The 15,743-nt window shown below is 35.5% G+C and overlaps 1 protein-coding gene across 1 annotated transcript in view; it reads right to left on the reverse strand.

The window, feature by feature from the left end:
* Window positions 1–1,204: 1,204 nt before the first annotated feature.
* LOC120782394 (bromodomain-containing protein DDB_G0270170) overlaps window positions 1,205–15,743 on the reverse strand; it is a 192,157-nt gene continuing 177,618 nt past the window's right edge. The window contains exons 5-6 of the mRNA XM_040114637.1: window positions 5,538–7,279; window positions 1,205–1,423 (exon numbers count right to left, since the gene is read on the reverse strand). Of these exons, the coding sequence (XP_039970571.1) occupies window positions 1,417–1,423; window positions 5,538–7,279 (1,749 nt within the window). The 3' untranslated portion in view covers window positions 1,205–1,416. The remainder of the gene's footprint in view (window positions 1,424–5,537; window positions 7,280–15,743) is intronic.

A 15,743-nucleotide genomic window follows, 5' to 3' on the forward strand; every position in this document is an offset into this window, starting at 1 on the left:
CCGGGATCATGTTGCGAAACATTCTTACTTCTATAAATTAATATTAATTATTTAAGTAAAGTTTTCAAAATATTTTTTAATTCCAAAAAATATTGCCAGCAACATGTTGCGCAACATCTTCATTTCCATTAATTATTATTATTAATTATACATAAATTAACTTTCAAAAGATTTGAAATCAAAAAATGTTGACAGCAACATGTTGCTCTAAATTTTTATTTCCTCAGATTCAGACGCGGAAATTTAACTATTATTATTAATTTTGAGTTAGCCTGCAAAATATTTTGTTGAAAAACAAAAAATGTTGCCAGCAACATGTTGCTTAACATTTTTAATTCCTCAAATTTACGTGGAATTTTAATAAATATTATTAATTATAAGTTAGCTTTCAACATAATTTATAAAAACAAAAATGTTGCCAGCAACATGTTGCGCAATATCTTCATATCTTTTCAATTTGGGTAGAAATTTTGTAGTAGCTCGCTTGTAAATAAAACATGTAACTATATTATTCGGCCAGGTCCTTTGCTATACTCCATTAACACACACAATCACCGTTAAAAGCTTAAAAAGACATAAAATTGTAAAAACACTTGCGATCTGCACCGCCGCCTTCCCCTTAGTGCCGCTGTTATACACACAATGGAATGCATATTGCTAAGTGTTACTGCCTGTGGTAAAAAGTTATGCCTACGACATTACTAATTATTTGTGGACTTCCTTGCATCTAAGGTACGCAGTTCTCGCTTGTGCTCTCTGCTTTGTTATTATTTAAAAAAATTTATTTAAATTTTTTTAATTTATTCGTTATTTTTATAGCCAATTATTGTTTTTCTTTCTCATTTTTATATAAAATTTCATTTGCTACAAAACAACTTAACATGCATGCAACTGTAAGGAAACTAGTTTTGAAATAAAAAACGTAAGTAATTAACTGTAAAATATATGGCATGCAAGACACCTCGCATTTCATTGCGAAATTAAATAAATCTTTAACGAAATTGCTTTATTTGTATGTATTCCATTTATTTTTGTTTAATTTTTTGTTGTTCTATTTTCAGTTTGATTTTCGGTATTACCATTATCAGCATCATCATTATCATTCTTATTTGTATTAATTAAATATTATTAATTTTTTATTGTTAATTATTAATTATTAAGTAGTGTTCATTCATAATTAAAATTAAAAAGAGCATAACTTAAGAATAACGCTTTTTACAAATTTTCATTAAAGAAAACGTTTTTTTTTTTGTTTTTCATTCGTGTTTGTTTGCAAGTGTGTTGTCGTGGCTCTTCTATTAAAATGGCCGTTTGCTGTTGCTTGCACTCGCTTTACATCCTCAGCTCGGACCACTCTCGCCACTGACTGTTTACATGTAATTTCGTATGCATTGCTTTCTCACAATCTTTACAAATTTACAAACTAAACAATTGAAATTAAATAAATTAAAAATAAAAATTCATTTAAATTAAACTCTTACACTTAATGATTTCATTATAAATTACAAGTAAATTAATTAACAGCTAGTTATTATTCATAAATGTGTGTAGGTGTATGTAAGTATAAGTGTTTGTGTGCGTGTGTGTGTGTATGTGTGAATTGTTAATAGCTTTAACTTTTCATAATAAAAATATAATAAAAACCTATTGGCATTGTTAGTCGCACAGCAAACAAAACTTAAACGCAAAAACTAAATAACTGTAAATTAGAAATTACTATTTTTTAAATAAATATTCAAGTAGCAATAAATTAATCATAGCTGAGTTAAGTGGCTTAGCATTTCATTCTCAGTACGCAGTATTCAATTCAGGCTGAGATGTGCTGCAATTGGGCTTTTACACCGCTCTTTCGTCTAAATATATTGCTTTTGTTTTTGTTTTCATAAAAATTTTCATTCAACTTAATACTAGTTTCTTTGAAGGCGCATATTTGAGCATTTTTCATTGCATTTTTTTTTTGTTTTTTTTGTTTTTTTAGTACTGTTTTCATTCGCATTTCGCATTTCGATTTTCGTTTCATTCGTTCATTTTATATTTTATTTTTTTGTTGTTTTTACTTTTTATTTACATTGCTTTTTTAACTATTTAAATTACTTACTGAGAGGCAGCGAGGTTTCTTATGCATTTGCTTATTGATATTTCAGTTTTTCAACGTTATTTTTTTAATTTTAAACTTCTCTTTCTTATTGTTTCATTAAACTATGTGCTATGAGTATGTGTTTTTGTGTGTATGCGTGTGTGTTTGTGGTGGTGAAATTTATGTACAGTGCGCTTCAAAGAGTTTACATATACATACAATATATTTTTGTTTTCGAAAAATCATTTTAACATTTTCAACAAATTGAGAATTTTTCTATTAAAATTTTTTGTTTGAAAATTATGAATGTGATTTTGCTTTTTGTCTATCAAAATTTTTGCAATTTTCAATTTTTTTTTTAATCAAAATTTGTTTTTGAAACTCATGGATGTGTATTGGCTGGATTTATGTTGATCAAATTTTTTTTTAATTTTCAAATATTTTTTGGATAATTTTTATCTTTTTTTGAAAATTAGGGGTGTGCGGTGGCTTGATTTATGTTGAGCAAAACTATTTTAAATTTTCAAACATTTTTTTTTTTCAATTTTTTTTTGCAAATAATGTATGAGTGGAGGCTTGCTTTGTATTGATGTGCTGTTTTTTAGCATTTTCATTAAATTCAGAATTTTTTGAAATACAATTTTTTTTATCAAATATTTTTTATCAAATTTTTTTATCTAATTTTTTTTGTATTATTATGGATGTGTGGAAGGAAGCTTGCTTTATATTGATGTGCTGCTTTTTTTAGCATTTTTATCAAATTCAGAATTTTTTGAAATAAAATTTTTTTTATCAAATATTTTTTATCAAATTTTTTTTTGTATTATTATGGATGTGTGAAAGGAAGCTTGCTTTATATTTTTAGTATTTTCATCAAAAATGAAAATTTTTAAATTTTCAAAACTTTTTATTAACAATTTTGTTTGAAAAGGATTGATGTGTGGTGGGTTTGCTTAAAGCTGATTCGCTATTTTTTTTCAATTAATGTAGATTTTTAGCATTTTCTTCAAAAATAGGATTTTTTAAATATTAAAAATTTTCCAAAGTTGTTTTTTTTTAATTTTTTTTTTGAAAATATGGAAGTGTTGATTTACAGATTTGGTGTTTGTTCTACAATTTCATAAAAAACAAGTACACAGTTAAAAAAAATTGTACCAAATGAACTTTTGCAAGCCAAAAAAAATTTTTAACTTTTACGAAAATATTCAAGTTTGTAAATATTTATTTTTCATATTTTAATTATTTTGTTAATATGTAAATAAGCAATATTAAAAGGGTTCGTTATATAAAAGGATTTTTAATATATTTTTTGTATTTGATTCTACAAATAAACAAAAAATTTTCTTAAAGCTCACAAGGCTTACACTTACTTATTTCGAACTCGTCTAATTGTTATATAATCTCTTATTTAAAAAAGAAAATATATTATACGTGTAGTATAAAACAGTTTGCTTACGCTGAGATTGGACTGAAGCTTTTCAATACAAATAAATTATTAAAACTCTTTGAACAAATAAAAAGAAGGTAAGTTGCGTTTTAAGGCAAAGCATTTTTGCTACAAAAATTAATAATTTTTAACTGAAACTTATGAAAAATTATCTCCAAACATTCGGTTCAAAACTGTTAATGTTTTGAAAATGTTAAAAGTTGAGTTTCGAAACTTTTTATACAAAAGTATGAAAAAACTTAGAAAATGAGCTTTTTACGCCTCAAACTAGAAAAAAAAGCATATTGACCGATAAAATCACTACTAAAAGATGTATATAAAAAAAGTTATAAATATTTAAAAAGGCATTTCGAAGCTTAAATTATTTAAAAACTTTCCCTTGAAAAAAGCTTAAAGTTTTGTAAGCAGAACCTGTACGTACTTATTCAACAAATTCACTGCTAAAAAAATAGATCTGCAAATTTATAAAAAGTGTTTTTAAAAGCTCTAATTAATTTTAAAACCTTCGCTTGAAGAAAGCTCGTAGCTTTGTAAGTAGAACCTGTATGTATTCAATCAATAAATGCACTGCTTAAAAATTGGATCGGAAAATTAATAAAATGTGCTTTTGAAAGCTTCAATTATTTAAAAACTTTCACTTGAGGAAAGCTCAAAGCTTTTTAAGCTTTTTTCAATAAATTCGCTGGTAAGAAATTATATTGGAAAGATTATAAAAAGTGCTTTTAAAAGCTTCAATTGTTTAAAAACTTACACTTGAGGAAAGCTCAAAGCTCTGTAAAACCTAAATTTATTTTTTTCGCGTTTTGAATATAAGAAATTGTCTGACCGCCACACATCCTTATATTATGTATAGAGATTTACTTACAAGCCCGTAAATATGTATGTATATAAATATATATGTATCAATTGTAAAATTATTCGTATGTGTATTTTTGTCTTGATGGATGTGTGATGAGTGATGTTTGCAGGTGGGTTGCATGCGTTTCTGAAGGCCGGATATTGCTTTTGCTGCTGCTGCGCTTGTGTGTGCGTGTGCGCATACGCATAGACTTGCTGGTGCATTCATGTATATATATGTGTGTGTGTGTGAATATGCACTCTCTCGTTTACAGTTATTTATTAAGTATATATAATTTTACAAACTCCGTTTTTTGCTGCAAATTCACTTATCGCCTTTCTTCATTTCTATTTCACTTATAAAAATAGTCTTTCATTCTGTTTAATGTTTCAATTTACAATATGTTTGTGTGTACTTGTGTGTGTATATTATAAATAAATGCCTTAAATAAGAAGTAGCGATTATCTTTGTACAATTCTTTAATTGCGCCATATAAGACTCTTCTTCAGTCCATCCTTACAATTTACACACGCGCGTTTTTCTTTTGCTTTTAGAATGCAAGCAAGATTTTTTTTCAAACAAAAATCTAACCAAAATTCCTATTTTTCGAGAGCAATGTTTCACACTTTGGCAAATACCAAATATAACAAAATAATAAAATTTGGAAAAAATACAAAAAAAAAAACATTCCCAAATTTAATGCCAAATCGTCTAAACAAAAACAAAGTAGCTAGTAACCAAAATTAGAAAAATATTTAGAGAAATTTTGAAAATACAACTTTTCAATGTTTAGTTAGACCAAATTAGCAAAAACAAAAACCAAACAAAATTTTGAAAATATTTTTGTTAAACATTCTTTCACGCGTTAAACGCTAGTTTTGTTTAATCAACCATCCAAAATGTATAAAACTAAAACCAAACATAATTTTAATAAAAAAAAAATATGGTTAAGCAAACGAATTTTGAATGAAACTTATTTTTGAGAGCATAAAAGGAAGCAATGGATTGACAAAGGATGTGTTTGTGTAGGTGTATTGCGGTTGAATGGACTTGTTTAGGGTGGATGGGTGGTTGATTGGTTGTGTGGGTGTGTGGTTGTGTAGGAGGTGTGGTAGTGTGGATTAGCATACAATTTAGATTTGAATGTAGTTGTTAAGATAAATTTTGACACTCACAAATCCAATTGATCGTAGTATAGAAAATCGTCTGCATCGCCGAGTAACTGCGCACGCGTCATTGCCGCTTTGCTACCGCTCGTTGCCAGTGTTGCGGTTGCAGCCGCCGATGAAGCAGGCGGCACTGCCGCCGCGCTCTCCTCACTTTCATCGTACATATCGTCAGCGTCGTCGTCGGTGTCATCTTCATCTGACGCGCTACTGAGCTGGCCGACTGCGTCCTCGACGTGTTCTTCCTCCTCGCTGGCTTCCGCTTCCGTTGAGTCCTCGCGCGAATTACCATTATCAGCTATCGCCGCCGCCGCCGCGCCCGCGTGCAGCACATCGTCCTCCATTGAGTTGGTGTAGCGTACATTGCGTTGTTCGCGCTCACGTTCGCCGCGCACGCTTGTCGCCTCAGCGCGCGGGTCTAAACTCTCTTCTACTTCCGCGCTGCTAAGTTCGGTGGTGGTGGGCGTCATTGATAGCGCCGTCGCTATTGTCGTGCTATCGGTATGCTGGCGCGTTGTAGTCGTGGTAGCCGCCGTGGTAAGCGTACTGCTGCTGGACGCTTGCGTAGTGCTGACGGTAGTTTTTGCTGGTGACTGCTTTTTAAGTTTCTTTTGCGCATGGACGCCACCATTACGTCCTTTCTTGCGGTTTGCGCCGCCATTGCGATTGCCCATGCCACCGCCACCTGCTTGTCGGCCATTCGAATTCAACTTCTTGCCGCGTCGGTTATTTGCGCCTTCGCCGCCAACGCTATTGCGGTTATTAGCATTTTGGTTTTGATTTTGGCGATTTTTCTTAACGCCACCGCCACCGCCACCGCCGCCGCCATTATTCTTCTTTTTCTTACATTCCGCTGGCAGTGGCAGAAGTGGCACTTCCTCGCCCTTCGCTTTAAGCTGCCTTCTCTGCTGTTGCAGCTCTCGACACTTCTTATTATTGAGCTTGCGTAGCGCTAGCGGAGTCATTTGGCAATTGTGCTCCTCCTCGTTCTCGTGCGGCCGGCACTTTCGCCGCTTCTTCTTCTTCTTGCCGCCGCCACCATTGTGATTCTGATGGCTGGGCGCACTCTGACTACTATTACCGCTAGTATGGCTGTCATTACTCGCCATCGGACTATTGCTAATACTACTACTCAAGCTGTTGGACGTGTTGGCGCCCCGCTGGCCACCCCGACCGTTGTGGTTGCTATGGCTATTTGTGACTGCGCTGCTTTGTGACTCGCCTCTTTCATTGGCAGCAGGAACGTTGTTCATTGTTTGGCCGCTAATACTACTACTACCGCTAGGACTATTACTATCACTACCTATAAGACTACTTCTGCTGCTGCTGCTGCTGCTGCTACTCTTTTTGCTACTACTACTACTATTACTATTGCTACCGCTATTGTTATTACTAGAATTTGGATTGCACTTGGGGAGCGCTTTGAAGTGTTTGCTATCGATCAGGTCGACCAATGGTTTGCCCGTATCACAGAGTTGGCGTATGCCGTGCTTAATGCGATTCTCGCCGAAATTCTTCGCTATCAGCTGTTCGACGCGTACATCCTCCACCGTTTCGGTGATGGCGTTCGTATAGGTGGCTAGTTTGCCAAGCGAGCGGGTTGGCGGTATCTGCAGCTTACGCGGCTCGCCGTGCCGATTCAGCGCCAAGTAGTAGACGCGCCGCGTATTCGAATTGTAGGTGGATGAATAGGTGTTGTAGTTGTGCTGCTCCATGTTCTCGTTGAACACACAATCGTCGGTGAATTCTTGCTGCAAATAAAGAAAAAAATTTGGAAAATATGAGTGCCATGAACATTTAAGCTTTTAAAAGAAAAAAAGTTTGACTTAATACGTAAAAATAATTAATAAAAATAATTTTATGCAAAAAACACATCAAAAATTGTATAATTTATTTTAATGATTAACAACATTAATGTAAAAAAATCGTAATTTAATTTCTGCATTCTCATTTCACTTGCAAAACTTTCGACTTGAAAACCTTTCACAGAACTCGAAATAATAATAGCCGCCGTTTGTGCCACATCTGTCGTCAAGTAATGCGACATGGTGGCGTCTGCAGTACCCGAAAACAACATCGTTTCACTAAAATAGAAATTAGGAAAAAATGCAACATTGTTGCCAAACGCTAAAGTCAAGTTAAGATGCTTCACGCAATTTTGCTTTCTACCCTACAAACAGTGCACGACGCTCATTGTTTTTTTGCTGTGGTTTTTTTCTTAGTGTAATTGGCTGTTCGAGTCTACAAGTCTGTTCACTTATGACGGCATTGTTGGCGGAAGAAGCATTGCTTTAAAGCACTCCGCTCTTCACTACTCAAAAGCGGCGTCGACTCTTTGGCGAGGTGGCTTTGGCATTGCTTATATACTCACGCGTATATTGCAAAGCTTTTTGAAAGCGAAAGCTCGAAGATGGAAGCTTTTTGTGCTTTCACTTTTCCATTAGAGCCAAGAGTTTAACATTTTGGAATAAATATGATTTTAATTCAAAGCTTTGTCTCCTGACATTATTTTTCTCTTAACACGATGGTGGTTTTGGCATTGTTTAAATACTCACGGATATATAGCAAAGCTTTTTGAAAGCGAAAGCTCGAAGATGGAAGCTTTTTGTGCTTTCACTTTTCCATTAGAGCCAAGAGTTTAACGTTTTGGAATACATATGATATTATTTTAAAGCTGTGCCTTTTATGTGAGTAATTATTTGCGGTATAAATTTGAATTGGTCCAAGGCTTGAATATTTGCTACACACATCGCTCTAAAAACTGGCTCGTAAATATTTTAGTTTGAGATTTTTAGTCTGTCATTTACTCTGCTATAGTTTGAAGTTGTGGGTGCACAAATAATTATCTCACTGCAAGTAGAAAGCTCTACTTTCAGTAGTAGGAAGTTCTACTTTCAGTAGTATAAAGCTCTACTTTCAGTACTCAGTGTTTTCGGACAGTTGTGTTCAGTGTGCAATATTGCGCCTGCTTCCCTGCACTGTCCAAATTCAAAAGTATTGCTTTGATTTTTCGAAATTTTTTTATTTTTTTTATCTGTTTTCTTTCGACCTAAAATCGATTGTCTTTCAAGTGTTAGGCTTTCTTTGTTCATTGCGCAATTTTTAATTTTCTGTTGACATTCACATCTCAAAAAGGTGTTGAAAATTAAACCCGAATTTCTGGCTGTTCGAATTTTTGCCTATTGCCCAATAAATCGCTGAGTGCTGCGTCAATATCGCAGGCGTTAGACATTTGCTGTCGCTGTTTCTATAGGCGCTCACGTGGGGTAGGCCAGTCGCGGCATCTTGTCGGTGTGTGTGAAGGGAATGCGCTATATACAGCGCTATAATTAAGGCGAATTGTCGAATTCTACGCAGCCAACTATCCATCATTAGCATTATGCCTAAGTATGTCAGACAAATATAAATATTTATGTTGGCCACACACGGTAAGCGATAAGTGCAAATAACAAATCGCTTCCAAAGCGCTCACTTTACCATTTTACTCGATTAACCAACAAATTAAATAAGCTGCATTTCGTAACACACACTTTGCGCGCCTTTCGGCTAATTGTCGTTGCCGCCACGGCTAAGCAACCCTGCTCCATAGAATCGCGCGTACTTTTGGTTCATTTTTTCTTCACACTTTTCAATATTTTCATTGTATGCATTCTGCTTTCTAGCGGTTTTGCAAAGTTTTAGCACTTTGCGTCGGCTGTTTATGTGTTTATTTTGCCTACCAACAACACGCCATCAGACTGGCGGTGAGTCAGACCGCCAAGCGCGCCTCTTAATGAGCTCGCTAATGTCTCCAGTGTTGCGTTTAAATGCATTGGCGCTTCCTTTCATCCTTTCCGGGCGCTATTTTCGGTTTCAACTGTATGCCATTTGCTTTGAAAAACATCTTTGCAGTTTTGTTGTTTTCATTCCGCTGTCTTGTGACTGCTGCCTGTTTTATTTACTTGCATTTTTTAGTATTTTTGTTATTGTTTTCGTTAGTGTTCTTTATGATAGTGATAATGATGAGTGCGCACAGGCGTATGACGCTCAGGGATTTCGCATGTGGGTGTTGTTTGTTGACCTAATATTCACATAGCCACAGTTATAAAGGGTGTTTCAAAAGGAACATTCACGTACACTGCAAGATATCATTTTGTGCGAAATGTCGATTCTTATTGCGAATAATATGAGAAGGTAGGTAACCCACTGTGCTGTCCGATGACGGCTTTTAGGAGGCCCATTGTGATCCCTCACTCTATTGTTTACTCTCTGAACCACCCCGCGCTTTTGTCATGTTGTTTTATATATTTGCAATCTCTAAAAGCAAATACTTTTGGGAAAGAAATCATTCTTTGCTTATGCTAATTATAAAATATCTGGAAGCTCGCGAAAAAGCACAAGTTGGAAATTATGATAAAGATCGCACATTTATGTAAGCTCAAAAGTAATGTGAATTTCTTCGATTCTGCCTTTTTTACGTATTTTACCACAAATTGTTATTGAGATATTTGTAAGATTTTAAAACTGAAAATTCTGTGCAACACTTAAACAAATTTCATATAAAACACAAAAGCTTTTTTGATTATGAAAGCGCCTCAAGCTCAGCTAAAAAATTCTAAAAATTCGAAGAAATACTCAAGCGCGCTGCCAGTAGCGCCATCTGACAAAGCTTTCGCATCACCGAAACGAGTCTGCGTTCGATTCAGCAAAACGCGTTTAAAGCATAGAACAGATTTTTTTTCTAATTTAGAGCACTCAAAAGCTACGCTGCAATAAAAAGCGCACGTTTAGTTAATGACTTCAATTTCTCAAAAGCTTCTCAGCCCTCTTTGCCACCGTTGCCGCAGCTGCCCAACGTTTAAACTTTGTTCTAACGGCAAGCAAGCCATTTGTCGTTGAACAAAAGTGTGTCAAATGATCGAATATTTCTCACCGCCGCCTGCTGCAGCAGCGACGTGTCTAATATTACGTGTCGATGTCTCACTATTGACATGACACCGCTACAGTGGATCTGCTGTGGGCATCACTAAAAATATCCGATTTAATTTGCGCTTTTTTCTGCCCTCGCTTTTTGTCTCATTCGACCACATATATGTTTGTATGTTTGTGTGTCTGTATGCGTGTGTAAGTGTGCAGTTTGTCTCGTTAAGTGCACGCTTTTTATAGGAAGCAGAGAACTAAAATTGAATTTGGCCCACTGCCCAGACGGCACTCACCGCATACTATACTTACAGACATGCATCAGCACTTGGTCTCTTTAGTGCCACATTAATTGCGGCATTTTTATGGACATGCCGTTGCACGAATATTTTGTTGAAACATGTATATATACATATATGTGTATATAAATACAGATTTAGGCGCTACTCAACTCACATGCCACACCTTAGAAATTTATTGAAAGTGATATTCTTTAGTTCCGTTCATAAATTGTGGCGTCTTGTGACTTTCGTAAGCACTGTATGGTGGCCAAAAGTGTCTACATGTACATACAAATGTATATGATTTGTATAATCTAATTTCTGCCCAAAGCGGGCACATGATCAGGTCCACCGCATTTGGGACACATTTTAATGTTAGGCATAAATATTCTTTTAGACAGCGCATGTGTATTTCTGTGGCAACGTTTTATATTAAAATTATGATAATTGCTGAAAATGTTTTTCATGCTGCGAAAGTTGTAGATAGTTTTTGCCAAAAGCATATTCGAAAAATTTCGTATATTACTAAAATGAAGGCTAAACATTTACAGAATTTACTGTAGACTGATAAGCGGCTATCCAATTTTTATTTGCCTTAATACCGTGGCCGGATCTCCAGGACGACCTCCGAAACAAGGATGAAAATGATTTTTTAACTAAAAACCCCCCCAAAAAAATTACAGATGTATGCCGCTAATGATCGTAATACTAGTCAAGATTTTGATTTTTCTAAAGAAAATATTTGTTCAAAAATTTGCTCTTCAATGTTGCTTAAAAATCAAAAATCTTGTTCCTTCGATCACTATTGATAAATAACCTTCTAAACGTCGACTGAAATTTTCAAGTCATTCGAAGCGACCATTTCGGAAAAATTTTCCTGACCTTTTCTGTAAAATAGAGTTTCGAGAAAACGTGTTCAAAGTTGGAGCGGCCGATTACACTAAGTGACAAAATTATTAAAAATAATAGTTCATATCACTGATACTTTTGCCGGGTCAACTTCGACTGTAAATGCTTTTAAACAGCAAAATATGAGTGAAATGCGGATATAACTCTAAAAATATAATCAGAAATGATATTTGATGTTTGAAACTAATATTAATTGAGCACTAACGTTTTAAACATTTTTTACCAAATCTCCAAAATGTAGGCAACACTTTTAGAAGGACTGCAAATCATCAGCAAGATTTTAAAACCTACTCTTTTGTTTCAACATTTATTTTTAATAATGTTTAATAATGTTTACAACATGCTAACAATTTTCAATTTCGCTTTTAAAATTAATTGCTTAAACTGCGCTTAAATGTAGGCAAGAACTTTAGTAAAGATACACACCACTTTAGTAAAGATACAATCCAGATGCGCTTGGCTACTGGGAAAATACAGTGTTATTGAGGAAACCAAAATTGACTCGTGCATAATTTTCTTAAAATTATGGAAGCGATTTTATTTTCGTATTTTTCCTTATACTTTCTAGAGTGCTTCGAAAGCATCCAGCCTCACCAGCTTCAATCTCATAGCAGCATATAATACTTAGACAATAAATAGCTGTCAGTAGCTCATTGCAGGAAGACCTGCCTTTAACTGAACGTTTCTTAGCCAGACACACAACATGCCCTTTTATCCACCACAGCAGCAACTACAGGAGTGGCAGCGACAACAGGAGCGGCATCAAACAAGCCGTGTTATGTTAATCAGATGGATTGCAGTGATAAGCGCACCCTCATTATCACAGGATGCGTCTAATAGAACGCGCTCAATGAGCGCCAACGTAAATGAGCGAGCAAATCCCGTACAACAACAAATGCACTAAGCGGCACCACTGCACGCAAAGAGGAAGAAGCAATACCAAACACATGAGAGATGAGGGTCGGTAACTCTTTAGGTCGAAATAGGTGTGAGCAGTTCATAAAGTAGGCAAATTTATGGGGCTCAAAGACAGCGGCGAGCAATACTCTCTTAGCAGACAGTAAAAAAGTAATGAGCTGCACAATTATTGATAGAATATTGATGTGTAGAGGGAATGCAAGGAAATGTAGGAAAAGTAATTGGAGCAGTAAGGACAGCCGAGTGGCACGTTGCGTTGCGGCGGTGGCTTGCTACAAAACGTTACAAAAGGTAGTCGTGTACACTTTCGATCGCTGATTTGATTGCGATAAGCAGGCTGATCAAAGCAAATGTCGCCAGGCAGCGGGAAAAGCGAGAGAGTAATGGACAGTGGAAATTGGAGTAATTTATAACACATTTCAAAAAACAAAAAAAATATATACGCCAATCCTTTGCATTGATTTTTTCGAAATATTCTCAAGTTTAATGGTTTCAAATTAATTTTGTTTTCATTCAATTGAATGGGGGCGCGTCGCAGTGATGTTGAGTGGTATCACTTTTTTTATTTTTATGAAAATGAAAATTCAATGCCCTTGTGTGTAGTCGAAGAAATTTCTCATCCCTGACTTTGAACCCTACACGCTGGCAGCACAGCAAGAAAGCAGAGAAAAACACAAATTCCTAGACGCGCAAACATTAAAGTGTTCGACTTGCGTTTCACCCGCAAATTAAAAGAATTCGTCGCAGGCGCCGCGTCCAATTCACATCAAAAGCGACAGCGTTGCTCAATCTGGCTAACTGTCTGGCTATTTATGTAACACTCAAATTTATTTTTGAATTTCGAAAAAGTTTGCATTCAAATTTAGTAGCTCAATCTGTAATACATTATGTTAAATAAGTGCATTAGGGTGTGAGACAGTTTGTTACGAGTTTGGGCATTCGTGAGCGTACTGTCTTAGTTGTTTATTTATGGCAGTTTTATTGAAGAATTAAAAAAATAGTTCAAGTTTACTGCGACATATTGTATTAACTTTAGAAGGCTTCTTGTATAGTGTTAAGTGGTTACATGGGTTTACGAGTTCCAAAAAATCGATTTTTTTATTATCTTATTAAATTCTACAACACCTCTAGAATATTGTCGTAAATTTTCAAGTTGATCCGAGTAATAGTTTTGGAGATACAGCCTTGAGAATTTGTGCGCTCGAGGCTTGCTAGGCTAAGTGCGCCGTCTTTAAACGCGTTTTTCTCGAAACTGTGTTTTTGAAATCGGTTGGCAAGATTTCTCGAGAACCGATCAAACGATCTTCATGAAATTTTACACAGGTTTTTGAGATACAATTCTTAAAGACTTGGATAAATGATTTTTTCGATTACAACTATTTGAAAAAAGAAATTGGGAAATATTCTGTTTTTGCAAAAATGTCTGCCCAAAATCCCATTTCCAGTTTTTTTCCTTGGTCCAAGTTCTAAGTTAAAGTTTTAATTAAAGCAAGTGAAAAATCTTGATCCTTATAAGGAGTTATCCCTGCCGAGGGACCACCGGAAATGGCGTCGCAGTGGCCAAGTTTAAAATATTTTTTTCCAAAAATTTCAGAATTTCTTTTCTAATGTATGCTTGTAACAATAAGAAATTGTAATAAAATATTTAATTTTTTTATTAGAAAAACAATTTTAAATACTGTTTTTCACCCTAGGAAACCCATGTAACGCCTTAATATTTTTCCCAAAGCATTTAACTCCTTCATTTTTCGTATTACAAAAGCAACACTGTATGTATGCCAGAGCCGGTCGTTTGCAAGGCGCCAAAAAATATAAAAAAATCGCGTATGCGGAAAATATTCTATGGATGACTCAGAACAACTTTGCCTAAAAGACTTTGTGTCTTCGAGTCAGAGATTTTTAGGGTTCAAAAAAGTTTGTTCGTCAGTTTTTGAGATATCCGCATGCAATTTAATATGTAGGAGTATTATGATATTTTATCCATCATTCGTCGAAATCCTTAAAATCGGACGACTATATCGTTTATCTTCCATACAACCGATTATTTAGATTTTTTGAACTTCACTTTGAAAAATGCTGGTTCGATACTGGGTTTAAACTCTTATGCAAAGTTGTTCAGAATGAAGCGTATAACATTTTCCACATATGCGATTTTATACTAAAAAAAATCGACCCGCTCTAATGCGCACACATTTTTAATGTCGCCTTGAAATCGTATGCGAAAGTTTGCATGTCAAGGCGCTGTGTATTTTGCGCAGCCAACAAACAATGCAGACAATATCAGGCATTGCATATATGTATACATATATACATATATATATATATATATATATATATATATATCATATATACTCTGCACATCTGTATGTTGGCGTGATGTGACTGTGATTTAGTTTGCTTAAAACATTTCAAGTTCATTGCATTTCAAAATCAGTTGCAATTAACAACATTGAACTAATTTCGCTGTCAGGCAATTAAAATAGTTGTGGCCAAAGAGATTGAGAGACAGACTGTGCATAAATAACATCAAAAAATGCAGCAGGCAGCAGGCAGCAGCCAGCAGGAGTAATAGCAGTACCGTTGTCTGTTGCACACACACACAGAATCAAAGTCTGTCTGTGGGGCAACATAGTCAGCTGCCGCAACCCGCTTGCAATCCACAACCAGCATATATACGCAGGCAATCAGTCTGATAGACAGACAGATAGTCAACTGCGCGTTTGTGTGGCAAGTGGATTTACTTGCAACATACCAGTATATTACATATTTGCAACACTTGTCGCCGCGCACGCCTTGACGCTTTGATGCTTGCTTATCGCATGCGTCGTCTGCACCGGCTGCAAGGCATGACGAAGCGGAAATTAACACACAATTATTTTTCTGCGCACTTTGGCGGTGCGCGCGCAGTCACATTATCAACGCCAGCCACTGCTGCATGCTAATTTTGCCGCCACAGCTAGGCGGCCCACTTCTTCGTCGCCTACCACCAGCAGCAACATCATTTCAATTTGGCAGCCCATCAGGCATGTCACAAATGGTCGCCCCTGTTGCGGTTCCAGGCGAGCACCCCGCCTCTCATATCAGCTCGTTTCTTAGCATAAGTTTTCAACGCGCAATATTTCTCTCGCACGCGGTAAAAACGTTGTCTAGCTATAAAGTTGTCAGAATTGATAGTTTCAAGATTTCCTGACAGTTGTGACGCGACGCG

This window comes from Bactrocera tryoni, chromosome 1 (assembly GCF_016617805.1).
Source record: "Bactrocera tryoni isolate S06 chromosome 1, CSIRO_BtryS06_freeze2, whole genome shotgun sequence".
NCBI classification, from domain to species: domain Eukaryota; kingdom Metazoa; phylum Arthropoda; class Insecta; order Diptera; family Tephritidae; genus Bactrocera; species Bactrocera tryoni.